Below are 15,144 nucleotides of genomic sequence, written 5' to 3' on the forward strand. Positions count from 1 at the left end.
AGTCTGAAATAGAAATAAACACAGTTGCAGAGAACAATTGCAGTTGATCTCTTGGATAGCCCTGTGGCAGTCTGTTGGTTCCCCACTCGGCTCTGAGGAAGCATAGGCGCAACTCGGCCCAAACCCACCGAGAAGCCGCTCCGTAATTAGGTTGCTCTCCACGTTCCAACTTTCCCCGCAAACCATCCCGAGGCGGAGAATTTCCCAACATCTCCAGGCTAGCAATCACAATCATGAGTGAGAGGATCTCGGAATTACGCTTCCGATCGGGGAATGCTCCCCCGCGCTTCTTCAAAGCATGTCGCTGGTGCAGGAAACAGAAAATGCGGTGCGACGCACGCAGTCAGGTTCCCTGTGCGCGCTGTCGCAGCGCTGGTCGCGACTGTATTCTCGATCCCATCGTGGATGGAAGGCGGCGCAGCCAGCGCCACGAGTCTCCCAGGCCCTCTCGGTAGGTGATTCGGAAATTTATCCGGTGCAACTGGGCTGACTCCCTGTGTAGACGACAGATAGCAAGATCGCCGTGGAATGAACCGACCGGGTTCAACACCCCGTCGACTCGCGAGCAGGAATATTCACCTGGCCCGGTCGTACAGGAGAATCCGCTGGACAGCGCGCTCGACTCCCTGCCTGACTCAGGGGACCTCCGCTCGCCAGGCGCCTCCGAGAAACACGGTCAAGACAGCAGCCAGCAGTTAAGCCCCAACGATATGATTGCCCCGGTCTCGGTCGTGCACTCCATGTCAGTGAATCTGCTTGGGTCTAGCAGCGTAAGTCGCGCCCATAGCACAGAGCACATATTGCTAACCCAGCTACCAGATCTTCATGGATAGTTCGAACAAGGCCGATCTGAGAAGTGATGTTATCGCGCGAGGCATCATCAGTGAGGAGCAGGCACGGTCGATGTATGAACGGTAGGTTAAATAGCATTCACCCAAGCACATGGGCGAAGACAATGTTGACTCTCGGATCCAGGTTCTTCAACGGCAGTAAGAACTTCCTTGCGTTGTTCGATCCCATTCGAGACACCTTCGATTCGATCCGCTCGCGCTCACTCTTCTGCTTCTCGGTCATGATCTACATAGCCAGCCGGGCTGTCCTCGACCTGCGAAGCAACACCCACCTCCAGCGGGTACTACAGGATGAAGCACAGCGACTGGCAGAGGACAGTTTCTTCGAGCGACCAACTAAAGTCGAAACTGTTCAGGGGATGGTTCTGCTCGCGGCCTACTCGGAGAAAACATGGTTCTCGACAGCGCTGATCCTACGCACTGCCCTTGACTCGGGGCTTGAAAAATCGCTAGACACCCTGCTTTCACAACAGAATGTACCTCGGAGTGCTCTCTCCGCGACTTTGGAAGAGCGGAAGCTGGTGTGGCAGACTAGGACTTGGCTGATCAGTTTCACACTCGAACTGGATGTCGCGTCCGGCACAGGTCGGAAATCAAGAATTGACGCTGTCGATACTACGAAACTACGCAAATTCCTCGATTACCCGCTCTCATTACCTTGCGATATGCGCACGATTTGCATTATTGAGATTCACCAGCTTCGGAGTAAGTGCACGCTTGACTATATTCCTCGGTTCTTTTTTCACTGATCTTGTTAGGTCAATTCCGGATGATTATTGAGAATTCGAAGACCATTCATGAAATCGTTGGCGTTGAATTACCGGCTGTCATGGCAAGGTTACAGACTTGGTGGAATACCTGGGATGAGATTCATAATAGTAAGACCCCATTTCCGCCCACCATGCTCGGAGATGCTGACTGAAGGTTTCTTGAAGATAATGGCTTTCATGCGGGCGCATTTCAACGATGCAGTCTCAAGTTGATGCATAATTATGCTCGGATATTTGCATTTTGTGCATCGTTGGCGCGGATCCAAAAGCTTCAGTGTGGCAGCACCGAATCGGACTCAGAAACAGATGATCCGGATGTTTCCCACTTGTGGCGCTCGCTTGCCTCAGCAACCATTGATCAGCTGGGTTTGATCATATCAGAAACATCATATCGATGTCAATTGACATGGACTCCTACATATCCAGCTTTGACAATTGCATTTGTCAGTGAGTGATCCCACCAGCCATAATCCCTGTTGTGAATGGTGACACCGAACATCTGACCCCATACAGCAACATTCGCATTACGAATCGCAAGATGGAGGCCAGACTTGATTGATCAAGACCTGCTCCTTGAACGGGCCCAACTCATATGTGACCTTCTAAAGCAACCCCCATACCCGGATATCCACCGAACTGTGTCGATCTTTGTCAACTATGGTCGCGCGCTTGTCGCGAGCCAGCGCGGACAGGGTGACGATTGCTTCCATGTTCACGATGAAAGTAGACGTGCGAATGAGCAGCTGCTTTTGGACAAGGGTCTAGACGGCAGTAAAGTACCTATGTCGTCTGCATCGGCACCGTCAGAGCAACCCAGCTATGGAGCCACGGAGGCGATTCACCAAGGGGTCAAAGACACTGACCTGCTTTCGATACCCAATACTGACAGATCTGCCCCTCCCAGGCAATTTCCACCTCGGCCACCAGGGCCCATGGAAGCTCCCAACTGGAATCTATGTCACCCGATTGCAGATTCGTTCGGTTTGTTCGAGGAAGAGCAGAACGACATATTCGATTTTCTGCCTGCCATGCCTTCTATGCCGCAGTAACCGACAATCTGAAACAACAGCATATGGCTAGCACCACATGTTTAACGTGGGGACAGGTGATGTGTGGGTGATGTATGGGTGGTTCGCACGAAGACAGGTAATCCCTGACACGTCTGTGGAAGCCACGCTTGTCGCGCAGTCGAATATCACATGCGATAATCTGTATGTCGACAGAAAGTCAAGAATGGTATGCGAGTGAGAAGGCAATTTTGCGACAAAGTTGCGGTGGGCTCGCCAACCGGACATGGGCCATATCCCAGCCAATGCTGTAGAACGGGCTTGGGACTCTCTGCATAAGTGCCCTGGTGTCTGGTGATCGTCCCTTGGAGTGGGCCATTAGCGTGCTGCATGACGGGCTACTGAAAATTCTGGACTCACGAAGTTCTAGACTGTGTTGCCAACATCAAAATTGTGAACCGGCTCCAGGTCGGGGCCGTTGTGCGGGCATCCCGCTGCACCGGGGCCGGTCCGGTCCCGATCTGGCGATTGACAAGATCCTAATAAACAAGGTCTCCCATTGGGCATTCAAGACATACTCCAAGCCAAGAGCTCCATCAAATGCCTCAATGCTTGCAGAGTTACGTTGTTATCGTGACTCACTGATACCCTATTTCTGTAGGGTCCCACAAGTGACAAACATATATAATGTTCGGGGCCCGCAATGGCGGGAAAGATGAGGGTATACACAATACAATCGGATTCTGGTGCATCGTTCTTGTTTTTTTGAGATTTATTCATTTGGTTCGAGGAGACATTATGGCTCCAGATTCAGAAGTCGAGGGTTCTAAACCCAGACTTGTTGTTGCAGGTAAGGACTCGAAGCGCACCCTTGCAGAGCTCACTTCTCATGCGACATACCAGATGATAAGCATATTAGTCACAATGGTCGAATTCTATCCGGCCTTTCAGAAGATCCGAGTACAAAGCTTATAGAGGGATATCAGTTGACCAGACTGATGGACGATCAAATTGTGGTAGACTTCGATCACGACTCGATAGCACATCCTACCAACTGGAGTCATGTATGTGTTCTGGCTGCGGTGCCCGGAGTGTCATCTTCCATGAGCTGACCAATTGATACAAACCAATAGGCCAAGAAGATATATACAGTCCTCGCCGCGTTGTTCCTTGTGCTGAATTCAGGAATATCGTCTTCCCTGCCTAGCAATGTGGTCCCGTACATCATGGAGGATTTTGGCGTCGATGGAGGCTCGCAAAAGGTGCTGCCTACAGGAGTTTTCCTCATCGGATATGTCGTCGGTCCCTTGGGATTCAGTCCGCTGAGTGAAACCATTGGACGAAAGTCTGTTCTACTTGGAAGCTTCACGGTCTTTGTTCTAGCGACACTTGCCTGTGCTTTCGCTCCGAATTGGCCATCACTATTGATCTTCCGGTTTATCTGTGGTGCGATGGGCGCTGCACCGCAGACCGTTGTTGGTGGTGTCTATGCGGACATGTTCTCCAGCCCTCGGAACCGTGGCCGTGTGATGACCTTTTATATGTCTGTACGTTGACCAGGCACCCCCTTGCTGAATGCGATTGAACACAAAATAACCGAGAGAAATAGGCTGCAAGCTTCGGGCCAATCGTGGGACCAATCATGTCGGGGTGCAGCGCCCAATATGGTTGGCGCTGGACCTTTCGCATCGACCTGATACTGGCTGGAAGCTGCTGGATTGGTGCACTATTTCTTCCGGGTACGTGGCCAGTGATATGCCGTTTCACGGACTTTTTGCATACTGACGGGCTGCCGAGCAGAGACTTTTGCGCGCGTCATCCTCAAAAAGAAAGTGAAGGAGCTGAACAGCACCTTCAAGACAGACAACTACATCTCCCAGCTGGAGTTGAAAAAGGTGGAGGTGAATTCCAGCCTGCTTGAAATCTTCACCCGACCTATCACTATGGTCATCTTCGAGCCTATTATCCTGTTCATTGCTCTCTATATTTCATTTGCCTATGCTCTCATTTTCTTTTGCTTTGCAGCATACCCAATCATTTTTGAAGGTAATACACTTCAAAGCATCTTTTGTGGACGGTATACTGACGAGGCTGTACAGGAACTTACGGCTTCAATGTGCAGCAGACTTCACTGTGCTTTCTACCCAGTATGACTCTCGCAGGTCCCAGCTATGTCTACGATGCTAATGAACAACACAGTTGGCGTTGGCGCGGCCTCCTCCGGCCTCATCTCTCTTTACTACGATATCTATTATGAAAAAGCCAAAGCCCAGGGCAAGAAGTGGACGACCATCCCGGAGTACCAGCGCCTGCCGATCTGCCTGATCGGTGGCCCATGTCTCACCATCAGTCTTTTCTGGCTTGCTTGGACGGCCGACCGCCAGGTCTACTGGCTGGTCCCGGTTCTTTCCGGGTTGTTCTTTGGCGTCGGCTATCAGATACTCTTCATCTCGCTCCTGACCTATGTCACCGACGCGTACAAGATCTACTCCGCGAGCGCGCTGTCCGCCTCGCTCATCACCCGAAGTATTCTGGGTGCAGTGTTCCCGCTGGCGGCCGACCCCATGTACTCTGCGCTGGGCGTGGGGTGGGCGACGTCGATCCTGGGATTTACGAGCCTGGCGTGTATCCCTATTCCAGTGATGTTTATCTACAAGGGGGAGTGGATTCGGCGGAAAAGTCCGTTCTGTCAGCGGTTGATGGAGGATGAAAGGAGGCGCAAGGAGGAGATGATGGCGACTAGACCTACTACTCCCGTGGAAGAGGTTTAGGGGGTGGAGGTAAATGATGCTATGATGTTATGAACTTTAGACCGCGATATGCGTGATAGAGTAATGCTTAATGACGAGAGATGGAGTGGCAAAATAGATTGTGGGTTCAAGGCGGTGACTGAGTTGATTGCTAGTAAAGCAGAGAAAGGATGATGTCGTTTGAGCTGTAGTGAGATTGCGGTAATGAAACTCGCAGCCTTAGCATTAAGGCTGGAAAGAGAAGGAGGACTTGAAAAGGGCCGAATCGTGCACCCGGATTCCTTCCTCCCATATCGCTCAGGAGTTTGTTCGTATGCAATTCTGAGGCCCCTGTCTTTCTATCCTCCGGTGTTCTCCATCCTGTTTGCAAATACTCTGTCTTCGAGCTCGTACCCTCGCTTTGTATCGCTCCAGTGACCTTCAGACTTGAGACCCGTGCCAGGATACTTGCTCAGACGCAGTTGACCATGCTGCATGGACTCACTCCCCTCTCTTCCTTCTAGACTCGATGACATAAGTCTCGAGGCTGGGTCCCAACACAACTATTCGATCGAGCAAGGGGCTCTCGAGACATGTATGGTTCCCTCGACAAGAAAAGCGTTGAACAACAGGCGCTGCACCCCAGAGGAAGCAGGATCAAGCGCCAGCCACTATGCTTACTCTTCTGCATCCAGCTGCTCAGAATGCTTTACCACAGTACGCTACTCGGAGCACTGGCTTCTTTTGCCGTTGCCGTCGACCTGACTACATTGTACAACGGAGGCTACAGTTCTGCTACCGATGTGAAGCTTCGCATTGGGAACGGCGGTGCTGGACAAAGTGGTCTCATTGAGGATCAGTAGATGTGCAACCTAATCGACTGACTCATCATCTTGTTGCAGTACTCGCGAATACTTCCATCAACTCGAGCGTGGGAAATGGTACCGCACCATTCAGGGTCGCCTGGTACAAGAGTGACACAATCGAGTCCATCCATTACCTTAAAGACGACACCGTGGACATGGGCATTACCATTACCTACAATCCTACTGCAGAGTCGCTTGCTATCCAACGGGGCGTGGTCAAGGCCCCTGCCTGATACGCCTGGCGCGACCACTTTATGTCGGTTGGCCCTCACTCCAACCCAGCTCAACTGAACAAGACCGACATTTTGACCATGTTCTCCAGCATCTACACTGCAGCCGAGAACAGCAGCGCCCTTGGTCGTACCAGGTTCCTTTCACGGCATGTCAAGTCTACCACCAGCATCAAGGACTCTGACCTTTGGATTGGCATTGGACAGGTACGTTGCTCCAGTCCCGCTGTTGTCGCACCGATGCTCATCTCCCGGCTACTAGGTTCCGTGGGCGACGGCATATTCCACGTAGTACCACCATTACATCGCTTATCCCTTCCAGGCGCTGACCGCCGCTATCCTTCTGGAGAGTACACCATCACGGATCGCGGCACCTACATGTACCTTACCATCTTGGAAGACCTGCAGCGCCAGACGACCCTCTACAAGAAGGCGACCGACAGTTCCGGTGATTTCCTGCTCAACCCTGCCCACATTCCTGATGGCAACAAGGCCGCAAATGCTAAGATGGCGGATAGCTTTGCGCAGTGAGTTATCAGCAGGGAAAGCCAAGCTGTTGTCACTGGTTTCAGGAAGAACGGACAGCAGCTGTATACGAGTGCACCGGCTAACAAGAATGCTCATCTTTAGACCTCTTGGCTAACACAGGGACTACTTAGAAGGTACTATACACGTTCAATTGGTTTCAAAGCTAGTAATCGTAAGGATAGACGCTTAGACTGTCTCCAACCATTTGTTGCATCCAGTATCTCGAGCAATATTTAACTTATCCCAGTTTCTGGTCGGTAACCTTGAAGATTTGCTCCCCTGCTAAGTCAAGAAGGTATGACACTGCCGGTCTGAGTAACACATCCTTTTCTCAGTCCAGCCTCCCTCCGTCTCTTGTCTAAACCCCCTCTCGCCACATCCTCTTCTCACATCTATCGTTCCCTCACACTCCATCTGACCAAACTATTTCTCTTCGTTCTTTGCACCTTCCACATAGTCCAACTGACCTCCAGACGACGCGATCATGATCCTCAGGGCCATTCTCGTCGTGCTCCGTGCCGGACTCCTTGCTGCCCAGGCCACCGTGACCGATATGTTCATTGGAATGGACGAAGCGCAGACTGAAGGCCTCGTTGCGTCTATCATGGGCGGAGTTAGTCTCTTTGATCCCATAAGGCATACCTACCCGTGTACTGATGTATTGATGTTGTTTTTCCCAGAATGCAGACGAAACCACCTACAGCATCACTTGCCTGCCCCCCGAAGCCACCTCGCCGAAGATGTCCAGTTGCCGCTTTGACGCGGGCCTGACGGTTATCGCTCAGCCATCGACCACTCAGATCGTCACTTCCATGACAGATACCGCTGACTATGAAGAGTACGTCCCTGTCTTCATTCCCCTTACCACCTCCAACCTCAAAAGAAAAAGCGTCATCCTCAGCTCCCAATTAAAACCCGGTGGTACTCTACACAACAGCACGCTCGGAACCCTGCTATGCGCCTTCGACAACATGCCCCGGGCGACCTGCACCGTCATAAACAGGGTGCAAATCAACCTGCCAGCCTCGGAGCTGTCCGCGGCAAACTCGAGGTCTATCGATATCGGGCCCGCCGAGCAAGCCATGCAGTACACCTTCGTCACGCAGGACGTTCCGCGCGTCCCCGTCACCATCACCGCTGACCCGCTGACGCCGACAGCCATTGCCACCACCGACGAGGTCTTCACGCTGTTCAGCTCGTCGGGTCCGACGGCCACCGTGACGGTCTCCCACGCGGCTGGGACTTCGGGATTGAGCGCCAAGAACCGTCCTTCGGTGGGTGTGACCAGTGGTACTTCGAGTGTTACGCTTACGAGCACGGCGAACGGGACGGAGCATGCCTCGTCGACGAACTCGGTGACCTCGTCGAAGAGCCAGGGCGCGGGGCCTTTGATTGCTGGGGAGGCTAGGGTGGTTGCCGGGGTGGCTGCTGTGGCGCTTGCTGCTGCTGTTGTTCTGTGATGTTTGTAAGGGATTGTTGTGAAGCATGGGGTATTTGCTCGGAGCATGTGTTTACAAACGGTTGTTAATGTTAGGGAGACTGCAATGTAACTGGAGAATATTATGAAGGCATGGGTTTGCCATTTTTCTGCTGATAGCAGTGTCCGATTGTTGTTGACTGAGATATGAGACGGGGAGGGCGCCAGCTTCAAGTTCAATTGCCATGCCAAGGCAATACAGATTCCTGCAGTTTGAAGGTTTGGGCTTGAAACATCGATATCGAACGATTCGTATGTGCATATTCATCTTAGTCATTAGAGTTTAAGAGTATATGGTAATCTTGAAACAGCAGTCTGAGGTCAGTTGAACCCTCCATCTCCACCCCCTCCTACAGAGGTCGTCTGAGGGAAAGACTAGACCATCCTCCCCGCACGCAAATCAACGCATCTTTGGAAAGTCAAGCTCGATGAAGTTGTTGGAGATCATCTTGAGGCGGACTGTGATCCAGACATGAAACTAGACTTGGTTTGTACACGTTGAGACGTTATCTTCGCGAACGACTACCATCAACGAACTTGATCGAGGCCTCTGCCTCCCGCAGCGAAGAGCAGGGGATAAGAGCCGAGTAGGCTATGGCATTGCATTGCAGGACTTGTGGACACACAGCGTCCAGGCTGGAAGAAGGCAGAAGAGATAACATTCGCTAGTGCCAACAATCGCTTTCCATCCCATTCTACCGTGAATGCGTATTCTATGTCTGTGCTATATTGCCGCTAAGTGAATAGTCCAGCTACCCAAGGATGCGCTCTACAGTGTCTTTCACAGGGCAGTGGCCTTCCTTTCGCCTCGCGAAATTCATATGGCCAGCCATACTGCTAGTACGGAGGGTATCCGGATCCAGCAACGAAATTTGAGGCAAGACAGAGGGAACCAAGGAGAAGAAGGGAACCACGTACCTCGTTTTCGTGTTCCTCGAGGATAACACACGGAGATAATCCCAAGAAATTTCGGCTTGGAAATCCAGGGGCCTTAGTACCATAGGATGGGGGTCAGATTCCCACGTGAATGATCATTGAGAGGAGTGTCCTTGCTGTGTTGACATCTGCTTCCTTCACATTGCATGGAGCAATCGATAAGATAACGATATCGACCGAACGAATGCCAAGCTCTCCCTTAATTCCCTCGTTTTCCTCGTTTCCCCCCTCCTGTCCTTCCCTCCTCTCTCACCTCTCTAAGGAATTAGCGCTCTGCTTACGAGAATCTTCTTTTAACCAAATCCCATCGCAGAAGAAGCCCTGTGCAGTAATAGGAAGTCCATTAGTTCCCCAACAAGTTTATAGTATGCGGACAAGTGTAGTTTCGTGTGTCGATTCATCCATGTTGCTGCAAACGCGTTCTTATCTTACCAAGTCGGCTTTCTTGCCCATCCGCACCGGACATGGCATTTTGCTACATTCTAGGTTGTTCTCAGCGATTGCCAGTACATTGAAGCCCGTGGCTCGAGATGGCAGTTCACATGGAACTAATAACATTAGATACCGTCCAGGAGGATACCATCCGATCAACATAGGAGAGTGGTTGAATTCCCGATACTATATCGTGTATAAGCTTGGCTTTGGCGTATACTCAACTCTATAGATGGCACGAGATCAGAAAACTAACAAATATGTCGCCATCAAAGTCACCATCGCAGATAGTGATCCAGCGCAGTCGCAGGACAGAAATATTCTCCATCGACTCAATACTGCAGATTCGAAGACCAAGTCCCATCCCGGCCGCGCAAGCATTCTACCGATACTGGATGGGTTTATTATCCCCGGACTTAATGGTGACCACCAGTGTTTGGTCACACCAGTTGGGATGATGAGCCCAGCCGAGGCCAAAGATGCCTCATCATTCCGACTGTTTCAATTGCCGATGGCCAGAGCTTTCTCTGCCCAACTGGTCCTAGCCGTGGCATGTTAGTGAGTCTGTCTGTCACTGCTCACCCATGGTATTGGTTAATAGTTGCGGTACTGGTATCCCCAGAATGCCTTTTTCAGTTTCGCTCCTCAGACGCTAGATGTGTCTGAGTCCCAGTCGATGTCGCAGGTAGTCTCCGGGTCAAAGTAGCAGCCGAACATATCCTCATCCGCTAGGTCGTTTGCTTCTACTCGGCACTCCGTAGGTAGCTCGCTCATATTACTACTTTAATCATAGCCGGAAATACTATCTTCCCGGGGGAAGTCAGCAGCTGCCAGCTTAACGCCGATTACCGATCGGAGTTCGGCCGCAACATGTGTGTATAGTCGGGATAGGACCGCAGCCCCGGCATCAATACATTCGCCATCGCGACCAACGTCAAACTCTGCCTCGGTCGCTCGCGACAGAGGAACCTTCGCAGAGATGCTGGGATTTCCTATAAATCTGCGAGGCAATACTACGCCTTGTGACGACCAAACGTGAACACCATGTCCTTTCCACCAGTCCAGCCCGACTTCTCCGATCGAACCGACTTCGAGAATGCCACCCGAGGCTTCGTTGCCGGTCTCGAGCCATGCATCATCCGCAGCTCGGACGGGCGGAGTGTCTACAACAATGAGGAATACAGCTTCCTGCGCGACGCCGAATGCCCGGAGACGGCCAATCCGAAGCTCTGGCGCCAGGGTCAACTGGCCTCCGTGCAGGGACTCTTCGAAGTGACTGAAGGGATCTACCAAGTTCGCGGGTTCGATTTGGCGAATATGACCATCGTCGAGGGACACGAGGGCGTGATCGTCGTCGACCCTCTGACCTCGGTGGAATGCGCCCACGCCGCGTTGGCCTTGTATCGGGGTCACCGCGGAGACCGGCCGGTGACCGGCGTGATCTACTCACACTCGCACATCGACCATTTCGGCGGCGCTCGCGGGGTCATCCCGTCACTAGAGGAGGCGAGGACGTTGCCTATCCTCGCGCCAGAGGGGTTCATGGAGGAAGCGACGAGTGAGAACATCTATGTGGGACCAGCGATGCGTCGCCGGGCGGTCTTCATGTACGGGACGCGACTGCCTAAGAGTCCGGAGGGACAGATTGGCTGTGGGATTGGGATGGCGGTCTCGACGGGGACGCCCTCGCTGATCCCTCCGAATCAGCATATCACCGCCACTGGGGAGGAGAGGGTCGTCGATGGGGTGCGCATCCGCTTCCAGCTCGTTCCGGAGACGGAGGCGCCGTCGGAGATGAATTTCTTCTTCCCGGATCATCGGGCGCTTTACATCGCAGAGTGCGCCACGCATTCTCTGCATAACATTATCACCCTGAGGGGGGCTCTGGTTCGGGATGCTAAGGCATGGGCGCGGTATCTTGATGAGTCGCTCGTCTTGTTCGGGGAGCAATCGGACGTGTTATGTGCGGGGCATAACTGGCCGACCTGGGGTCGGAAGGAGATCCAGCAATTGATCGCGGAGCAACGAGATTTGTATGGTTACCTACATGATCAGACCGTCCGAATGATGAATAGAGGTCTGACGGGGATCGAAATCGCCGAGACCCTGAGTCTCCCACCCGCGCTGCAGCGGGCCTGGCATGCACAAGGGTTTTACGGGTCGGTCAGCCACAATGTCAAAGGCATCTATCAGCGTTACATGGGGTGGTTCGACGGCAACCCGGCCCATCTGTGGGAGCATCCGCCCGTCGAAAACGCAAGACGCTATGTCGACTGCATGGGCGGAATCGAGGCAACGGTTCAGAAAGCTGAGGCGTATGCGCGGGATGGAGACCGTCGGTTCGCCGCTACGCTCCTGGGACATGCGGTCGCGCTGGACCCGACACATCAAAAGGCCCGATTGGCTTTGGCTTCCGTGTTCGAGCAACTTGGTTACGGCGCGGAGAACTCGACATGGAGGAATTTCTACCTCACCGGGGCGCTGGACCTCCGCCAGGGAGGCGATTGCCGGCGCCACAGTCCGGGGCTGGCGGCTCGGGAGCTACACCCCCATCAGTCGGTGGAGCAGTGGCTCAGTCTACTCTCCGTCCGCCTCCATGGGCCTCGGGCTGCAACGGAGTCTCTTGTCATGGACGTTCACGTGAAAGACACGGAGAGCGGGTGGAGGCTGATTGTGAGCAACGGCGTGTTGACGAGCCGAGCGACTACCGCACAAGTATCATCAGAGGCTGCCGGGTTGACCATCTTCGTCACGAAGCAGCAGCTCGGGGCCGTTCTGAGCGGCAACGATGTCGGGGAGCTAGTCTACGAAGGAGAGCTTCAATTGCTGTCGAAGTTCTTGGAGTTGACAACATGAAGATTCGATTCATTGGAGGCCCGGGGAAGGCATGCAAAATGCCAATGTATTGCCGCAAGGGCAAGACCAATTCAGCCGGGCTGGCCAATGGGCGAAGAGCGAATTGTCCCGTGTCTCGACGAGCCCTACGACGGCAAGACGAAATGCAGACGGCATGCAGACGGCCGAGAAGGAAAAATCAGCAAGATACGCGTCGAAAATCGACCCCTCGCTAAAAATTGTTGAGAAAGAAAAAACGTTGAAACTAAAAACTACCCAAAAAAAACCTTAAGGCAGAAAACGCGACACTAAACCCAAAGGGGATTGGGGGCATGCGAGGGCGGTGGAGGAGAGAGGCCTTCCATTGCAGGCTTGCAGCCGATCATCCCTTGCCTCCCGTCTATCTATAGCCCGTAAATCTATCACATTCAGGGGAGAGTCCCCTTTTGCCTGGAAGTTTCAGGGCTTATCGATAACCCCGGCTTGAACAGGGAAAATATCCTTGTTTTCGCGCCAGAGTCGTTCAAAAATCTAGTTTTTCTCCAGATCCGATCCCCCCTTTGAAAACTGTTGGGAATCCGACCTCCACAGTGCACGGGCGAAATCCGTGGGAGGGCCTCGAATTACACCGGCGGAGCAAACCACGACAGTCTCAGAAAGGCGTCCAGCCACTCAGGGGGCGCTGAGATATTGACAGTTAGCGTGGATACAGAATCTGACACTGTTCCGTGGTTCCACCGCAGCCTTCTCATAGGTGTGGCGAGCGGCCTTCCAGAAGAAGCCAGGAACACGATGCGCCTAATTGGGTTTCCCTCAGTGTGGCCGCTGATCACAGACCCTATTCATTCTTATGGCCCGTCCTACAAAATTCGGACCGCTACACATGGCTTTTCTTCCGCACAATTCAATTTCCTCCGTTCAAGACTCGGTGGGATTCATAGTCCGCAAAGATGACTTTGACCGAATTGCGCAAGAAGGAGCCCATTGTGACGGTGGTGGTATGTATGGCCAAAAGGATTTTGCTGTGGGAATAACCACTAACACTGTTTTCCACAGGGAGTCGAAGATGACACCGTCCCCAATCTGCAAGATCTCAAAAATGCTATTCCCAAGGAATGCTTCGACTCCTCGGCCGTCACCTCCCTCCTCTACGTTGCCCGTGACATCCTCTACTGCGCTATCCTGACCTACGCCGCCTTCCATATCTACCTCCTCCCTACATTGGAGCTGCGAATCATCGCCTGGGCTGTCTATGGCTTCTTCCAGGGTTGCGTTGGCACGGGACTGTGGATTTTGGCTCATGAGTGCGGTCATGGTGCTTTCTCCCGCCACCAGAAGCTGAACGACTTCGTCGGTTGGGCCCTTCACTCTTTCCTGATGGTGCCTTACTTCTCCTGGAAGATCACCCATGCCCGCCACCACCGCTACACCGGTCACATGGAGAAGGATACGGTCTTTGTGCCCTGGACCGACTCGCAGCTGGCCAAGAAGAAGAACGTGCGCATCGAGCAGTTGAAGCACTTGACGGAAGAGACCCCGATCGTCTCTTTCATCCAGCTTATCGGCCACCAGCTCATGGGCTGGCAGCTGTACCTCTTCCTCAATGTCACCGCTGGCCCCAAGAGTTTGCCCGAGAACCGTCCCCTGAAGGGCATCTCCAGCCACTTCAACCCCTTCGGTCCCATCTTCACTCGCGCTCAGTGGGTCAGCATTGCGCTGTCTGACTTGGGTCTGCTGATCATGGGATCTGTTCTCTACTATGCCTCCACCCAGATCGGGGGCTGGAACGTGGTGCTCCTATACGTGATTCCCTACCTCTGGGTTCACCACTGGCTGAGTGAGTACACCGTTTCGAATCTCTGATCAAGCCAGCGAACTAACAGTACTAGTTGCGATCACGTACCTCCAGCACACCCACCCTGCCGTTCCCCACTACAGCGCCGAGACCTGGACCTACACCAAGGGTGCTCTGGCCACCATCGACCGCAGCATTGGCTTTATCGGACGTCACTTCTTCCACGAGATCATTGATTATCACGTTGTTCACCACCTGTTCAGCCGCATCCCCTTCTACCACGCGGAGAAGGCGACCAAGGCCATCCAGCCCATGCTCGGCGCAAACTATCACGAGGAGAAGCAGGAGAGCTTCCTGTACTCTCTCATGACGACCTTCAGAAAGTGCATCTATGTCTCCGACAACGGAAATGCCAAGAGCGAGGCGCCCGGTGTTTTCCACTTTGTCCTTGCCGACGAGACAAAATAGTTTGAAGTCGGATTGGTCTGTTCGATGATGCGGCGAAAGCCATCATCGCGCGTCATGAATGCACTAGATATACATCTGTATATAGATAGACTGATAGACTATAGAATGGCATCTGGGAACATTTGCCGATTTTAGAATTCATACTCCACTCTAGCCTCGAGTGGCTTGCTACAACTACGCTTCGTCTCTCTTATGCTCATCCCACCTCTGGATTGCACTC

The 15,144-nt window shown here is 52.9% G+C and overlaps 8 protein-coding genes across 8 annotated transcripts; all 8 read left to right on the top strand.

The window, feature by feature from the left end:
* Positions 1 to 218: 218 nt before the first annotated feature.
* BO82DRAFT_413262 (Zn(II)2Cys6 transcription factor) lies at positions 219 to 2,670 on the top strand (the record flags this gene model as incomplete). Its single annotated transcript, XM_025639861.1, has 7 exons — positions 219 to 451; positions 503 to 770; positions 820 to 914; positions 976 to 1,556; positions 1,610 to 1,729; positions 1,787 to 2,068; positions 2,135 to 2,670. The coding sequence occupies exons 1-7, from the start codon at positions 234 to 236 to the stop codon at positions 2,668 to 2,670; spliced, it is 2,100 nt and encodes a 699-aa protein (XP_025492833.1). The 5' UTR covers positions 219 to 233.
* A 932-nt stretch (positions 2,671 to 3,602) lies between these two features.
* BO82DRAFT_413268 (MFS transporter) lies at positions 3,603 to 5,620 on the top strand. The gene is made up of 6 exons (XM_025639862.1): positions 3,603 to 3,692; positions 3,762 to 4,175; positions 4,238 to 4,367; positions 4,426 to 4,674; positions 4,728 to 4,775; positions 4,828 to 5,620. The coding sequence occupies exons 1-6, from the start codon at positions 3,627 to 3,629 to the stop codon at positions 5,397 to 5,399; spliced, it is 1,479 nt and encodes a 492-aa protein (XP_025492834.1). The 5' UTR covers positions 3,603 to 3,626; the 3' UTR covers positions 5,400 to 5,620.
* Positions 5,621 to 6,061: 441 nt separating this feature from the next.
* On the top strand, positions 6,062 to 6,456 carry BO82DRAFT_401281 (uncharacterized protein; the record flags this gene model as incomplete). Its single annotated transcript, XM_025639240.1, has 2 exons — positions 6,062 to 6,185; positions 6,260 to 6,456. 2 exons carry the CDS (start codon positions 6,062 to 6,064, stop codon positions 6,454 to 6,456), a joined length of 321 nt encoding a protein of 106 aa, XP_025492835.1.
* Positions 6,457 to 6,477: 21 nt separating this feature from the next.
* On the top strand, positions 6,478 to 6,984 carry BO82DRAFT_364034 (uncharacterized protein; the record flags this gene model as incomplete). Its single annotated transcript, XM_025636925.1, has 2 exons — positions 6,478 to 6,660; positions 6,805 to 6,984. The coding sequence occupies 2 exons, from the start codon at positions 6,478 to 6,480 to the stop codon at positions 6,982 to 6,984; spliced, it is 363 nt and encodes a 120-aa protein (XP_025492836.1).
* Positions 6,985 to 7,465: 481 nt separating this feature from the next.
* BO82DRAFT_413271 (uncharacterized protein) lies at positions 7,466 to 8,537 on the top strand (the record flags this gene model as incomplete). The annotated part of the gene is made up of 2 exons (XM_025639863.1): positions 7,466 to 7,594; positions 7,662 to 8,537. The coding sequence occupies 2 exons, from the start codon at positions 7,466 to 7,468 to the stop codon at positions 8,439 to 8,441; spliced, it is 909 nt and encodes a 302-aa protein (XP_025492837.1). The 3' UTR covers positions 8,442 to 8,537.
* Positions 8,538 to 9,953: 1,416 nt separating this feature from the next.
* Positions 9,954 to 10,628, top strand: BO82DRAFT_413273 (uncharacterized protein). Its single transcript, XM_025639864.1, has one exon. It carries the CDS (start codon positions 10,059 to 10,061, stop codon positions 10,383 to 10,385), a length of 327 nt encoding a protein of 108 aa, XP_025492838.1. The 5' UTR covers positions 9,954 to 10,058; the 3' UTR covers positions 10,386 to 10,628.
* Positions 10,629 to 10,716: 88 nt separating this feature from the next.
* On the top strand, positions 10,717 to 12,883 carry BO82DRAFT_333604 (alkyl/aryl-sulfatase). Its single transcript, XM_025633221.1, has one exon. The coding sequence runs from the start codon at positions 10,871 to 10,873 to the stop codon at positions 12,680 to 12,682; it is 1,812 nt and encodes a 603-aa protein (XP_025492839.1). The 5' UTR covers positions 10,717 to 10,870; the 3' UTR covers positions 12,683 to 12,883.
* A 468-nt stretch (positions 12,884 to 13,351) lies between these two features.
* BO82DRAFT_353605 (oleate delta-12 desaturase) lies at positions 13,352 to 15,101 on the top strand. Its single transcript, XM_025634998.1, has 3 exons — positions 13,352 to 13,659; positions 13,718 to 14,498; positions 14,551 to 15,101. Exons 1-3 carry the CDS (start codon positions 13,612 to 13,614, stop codon positions 14,922 to 14,924), a joined length of 1,203 nt encoding a protein of 400 aa, XP_025492840.1. The 5' UTR covers positions 13,352 to 13,611; the 3' UTR covers positions 14,925 to 15,101.
* The last annotated feature ends 43 nt before the right edge of the window (positions 15,102 to 15,144 follow it).

Source organism: Aspergillus uvarum (assembly GCF_003184745.1).
Source record: "Aspergillus uvarum CBS 121591 unplaced genomic scaffold BO82scaffold_21, whole genome shotgun sequence".
NCBI lineage: Eukaryota > Fungi > Ascomycota > Eurotiomycetes > Eurotiales > Aspergillaceae > Aspergillus > Aspergillus uvarum.

What these genes read in the sequence shown, in the direction of transcription:
- BO82DRAFT_353605 (XM_025634998.1), top strand. Translation starts at nt 13,612, where the DNA reads ATGACTTTGACCGAATTGCGCAAGAAGGAGCCCATTGTGACGGTGGTG. An exon ending in AGCCCATTGTGACGGTGGTG is followed by an intron (nt 13,660 to 13,717) that starts GTATGTATGGCC and finishes TGTTTTCCACAG; the next exon opens with GGAGTCGAAGATGACACCGT. An exon ending in CTGGGTTCACCACTGGCTGA is followed by an intron (nt 14,499 to 14,550) that starts GTGAGTACACCG and finishes TAACAGTACTAG; the next exon opens with TTGCGATCACGTACCTCCAG.
- BO82DRAFT_413273 (XM_025639864.1), top strand. Translation starts at nt 10,059, where the DNA reads ATGGCACGAGATCAGAAAACTAACAAATATGTCGCCATCAAAGTCACC.
- BO82DRAFT_413268 (XM_025639862.1), top strand. Translation starts at nt 3,627, where the DNA reads ATGGACGATCAAATTGTGGTAGACTTCGATCACGACTCGATAGCACAT. An exon ending in TGATGACCTTTTATATGTCT is followed by an intron (nt 4,176 to 4,237) that starts GTACGTTGACCA and finishes CGAGAGAAATAG; the next exon opens with GCTGCAAGCTTCGGGCCAAT. An exon ending in TTCACTGTGCTTTCTACCCA is followed by an intron (nt 4,776 to 4,827) that starts GTATGACTCTCG and finishes TGAACAACACAG; the next exon opens with TTGGCGTTGGCGCGGCCTCC.
- BO82DRAFT_333604 (XM_025633221.1), top strand. Translation starts at nt 10,871, where the DNA reads ATGTCCTTTCCACCAGTCCAGCCCGACTTCTCCGATCGAACCGACTTC.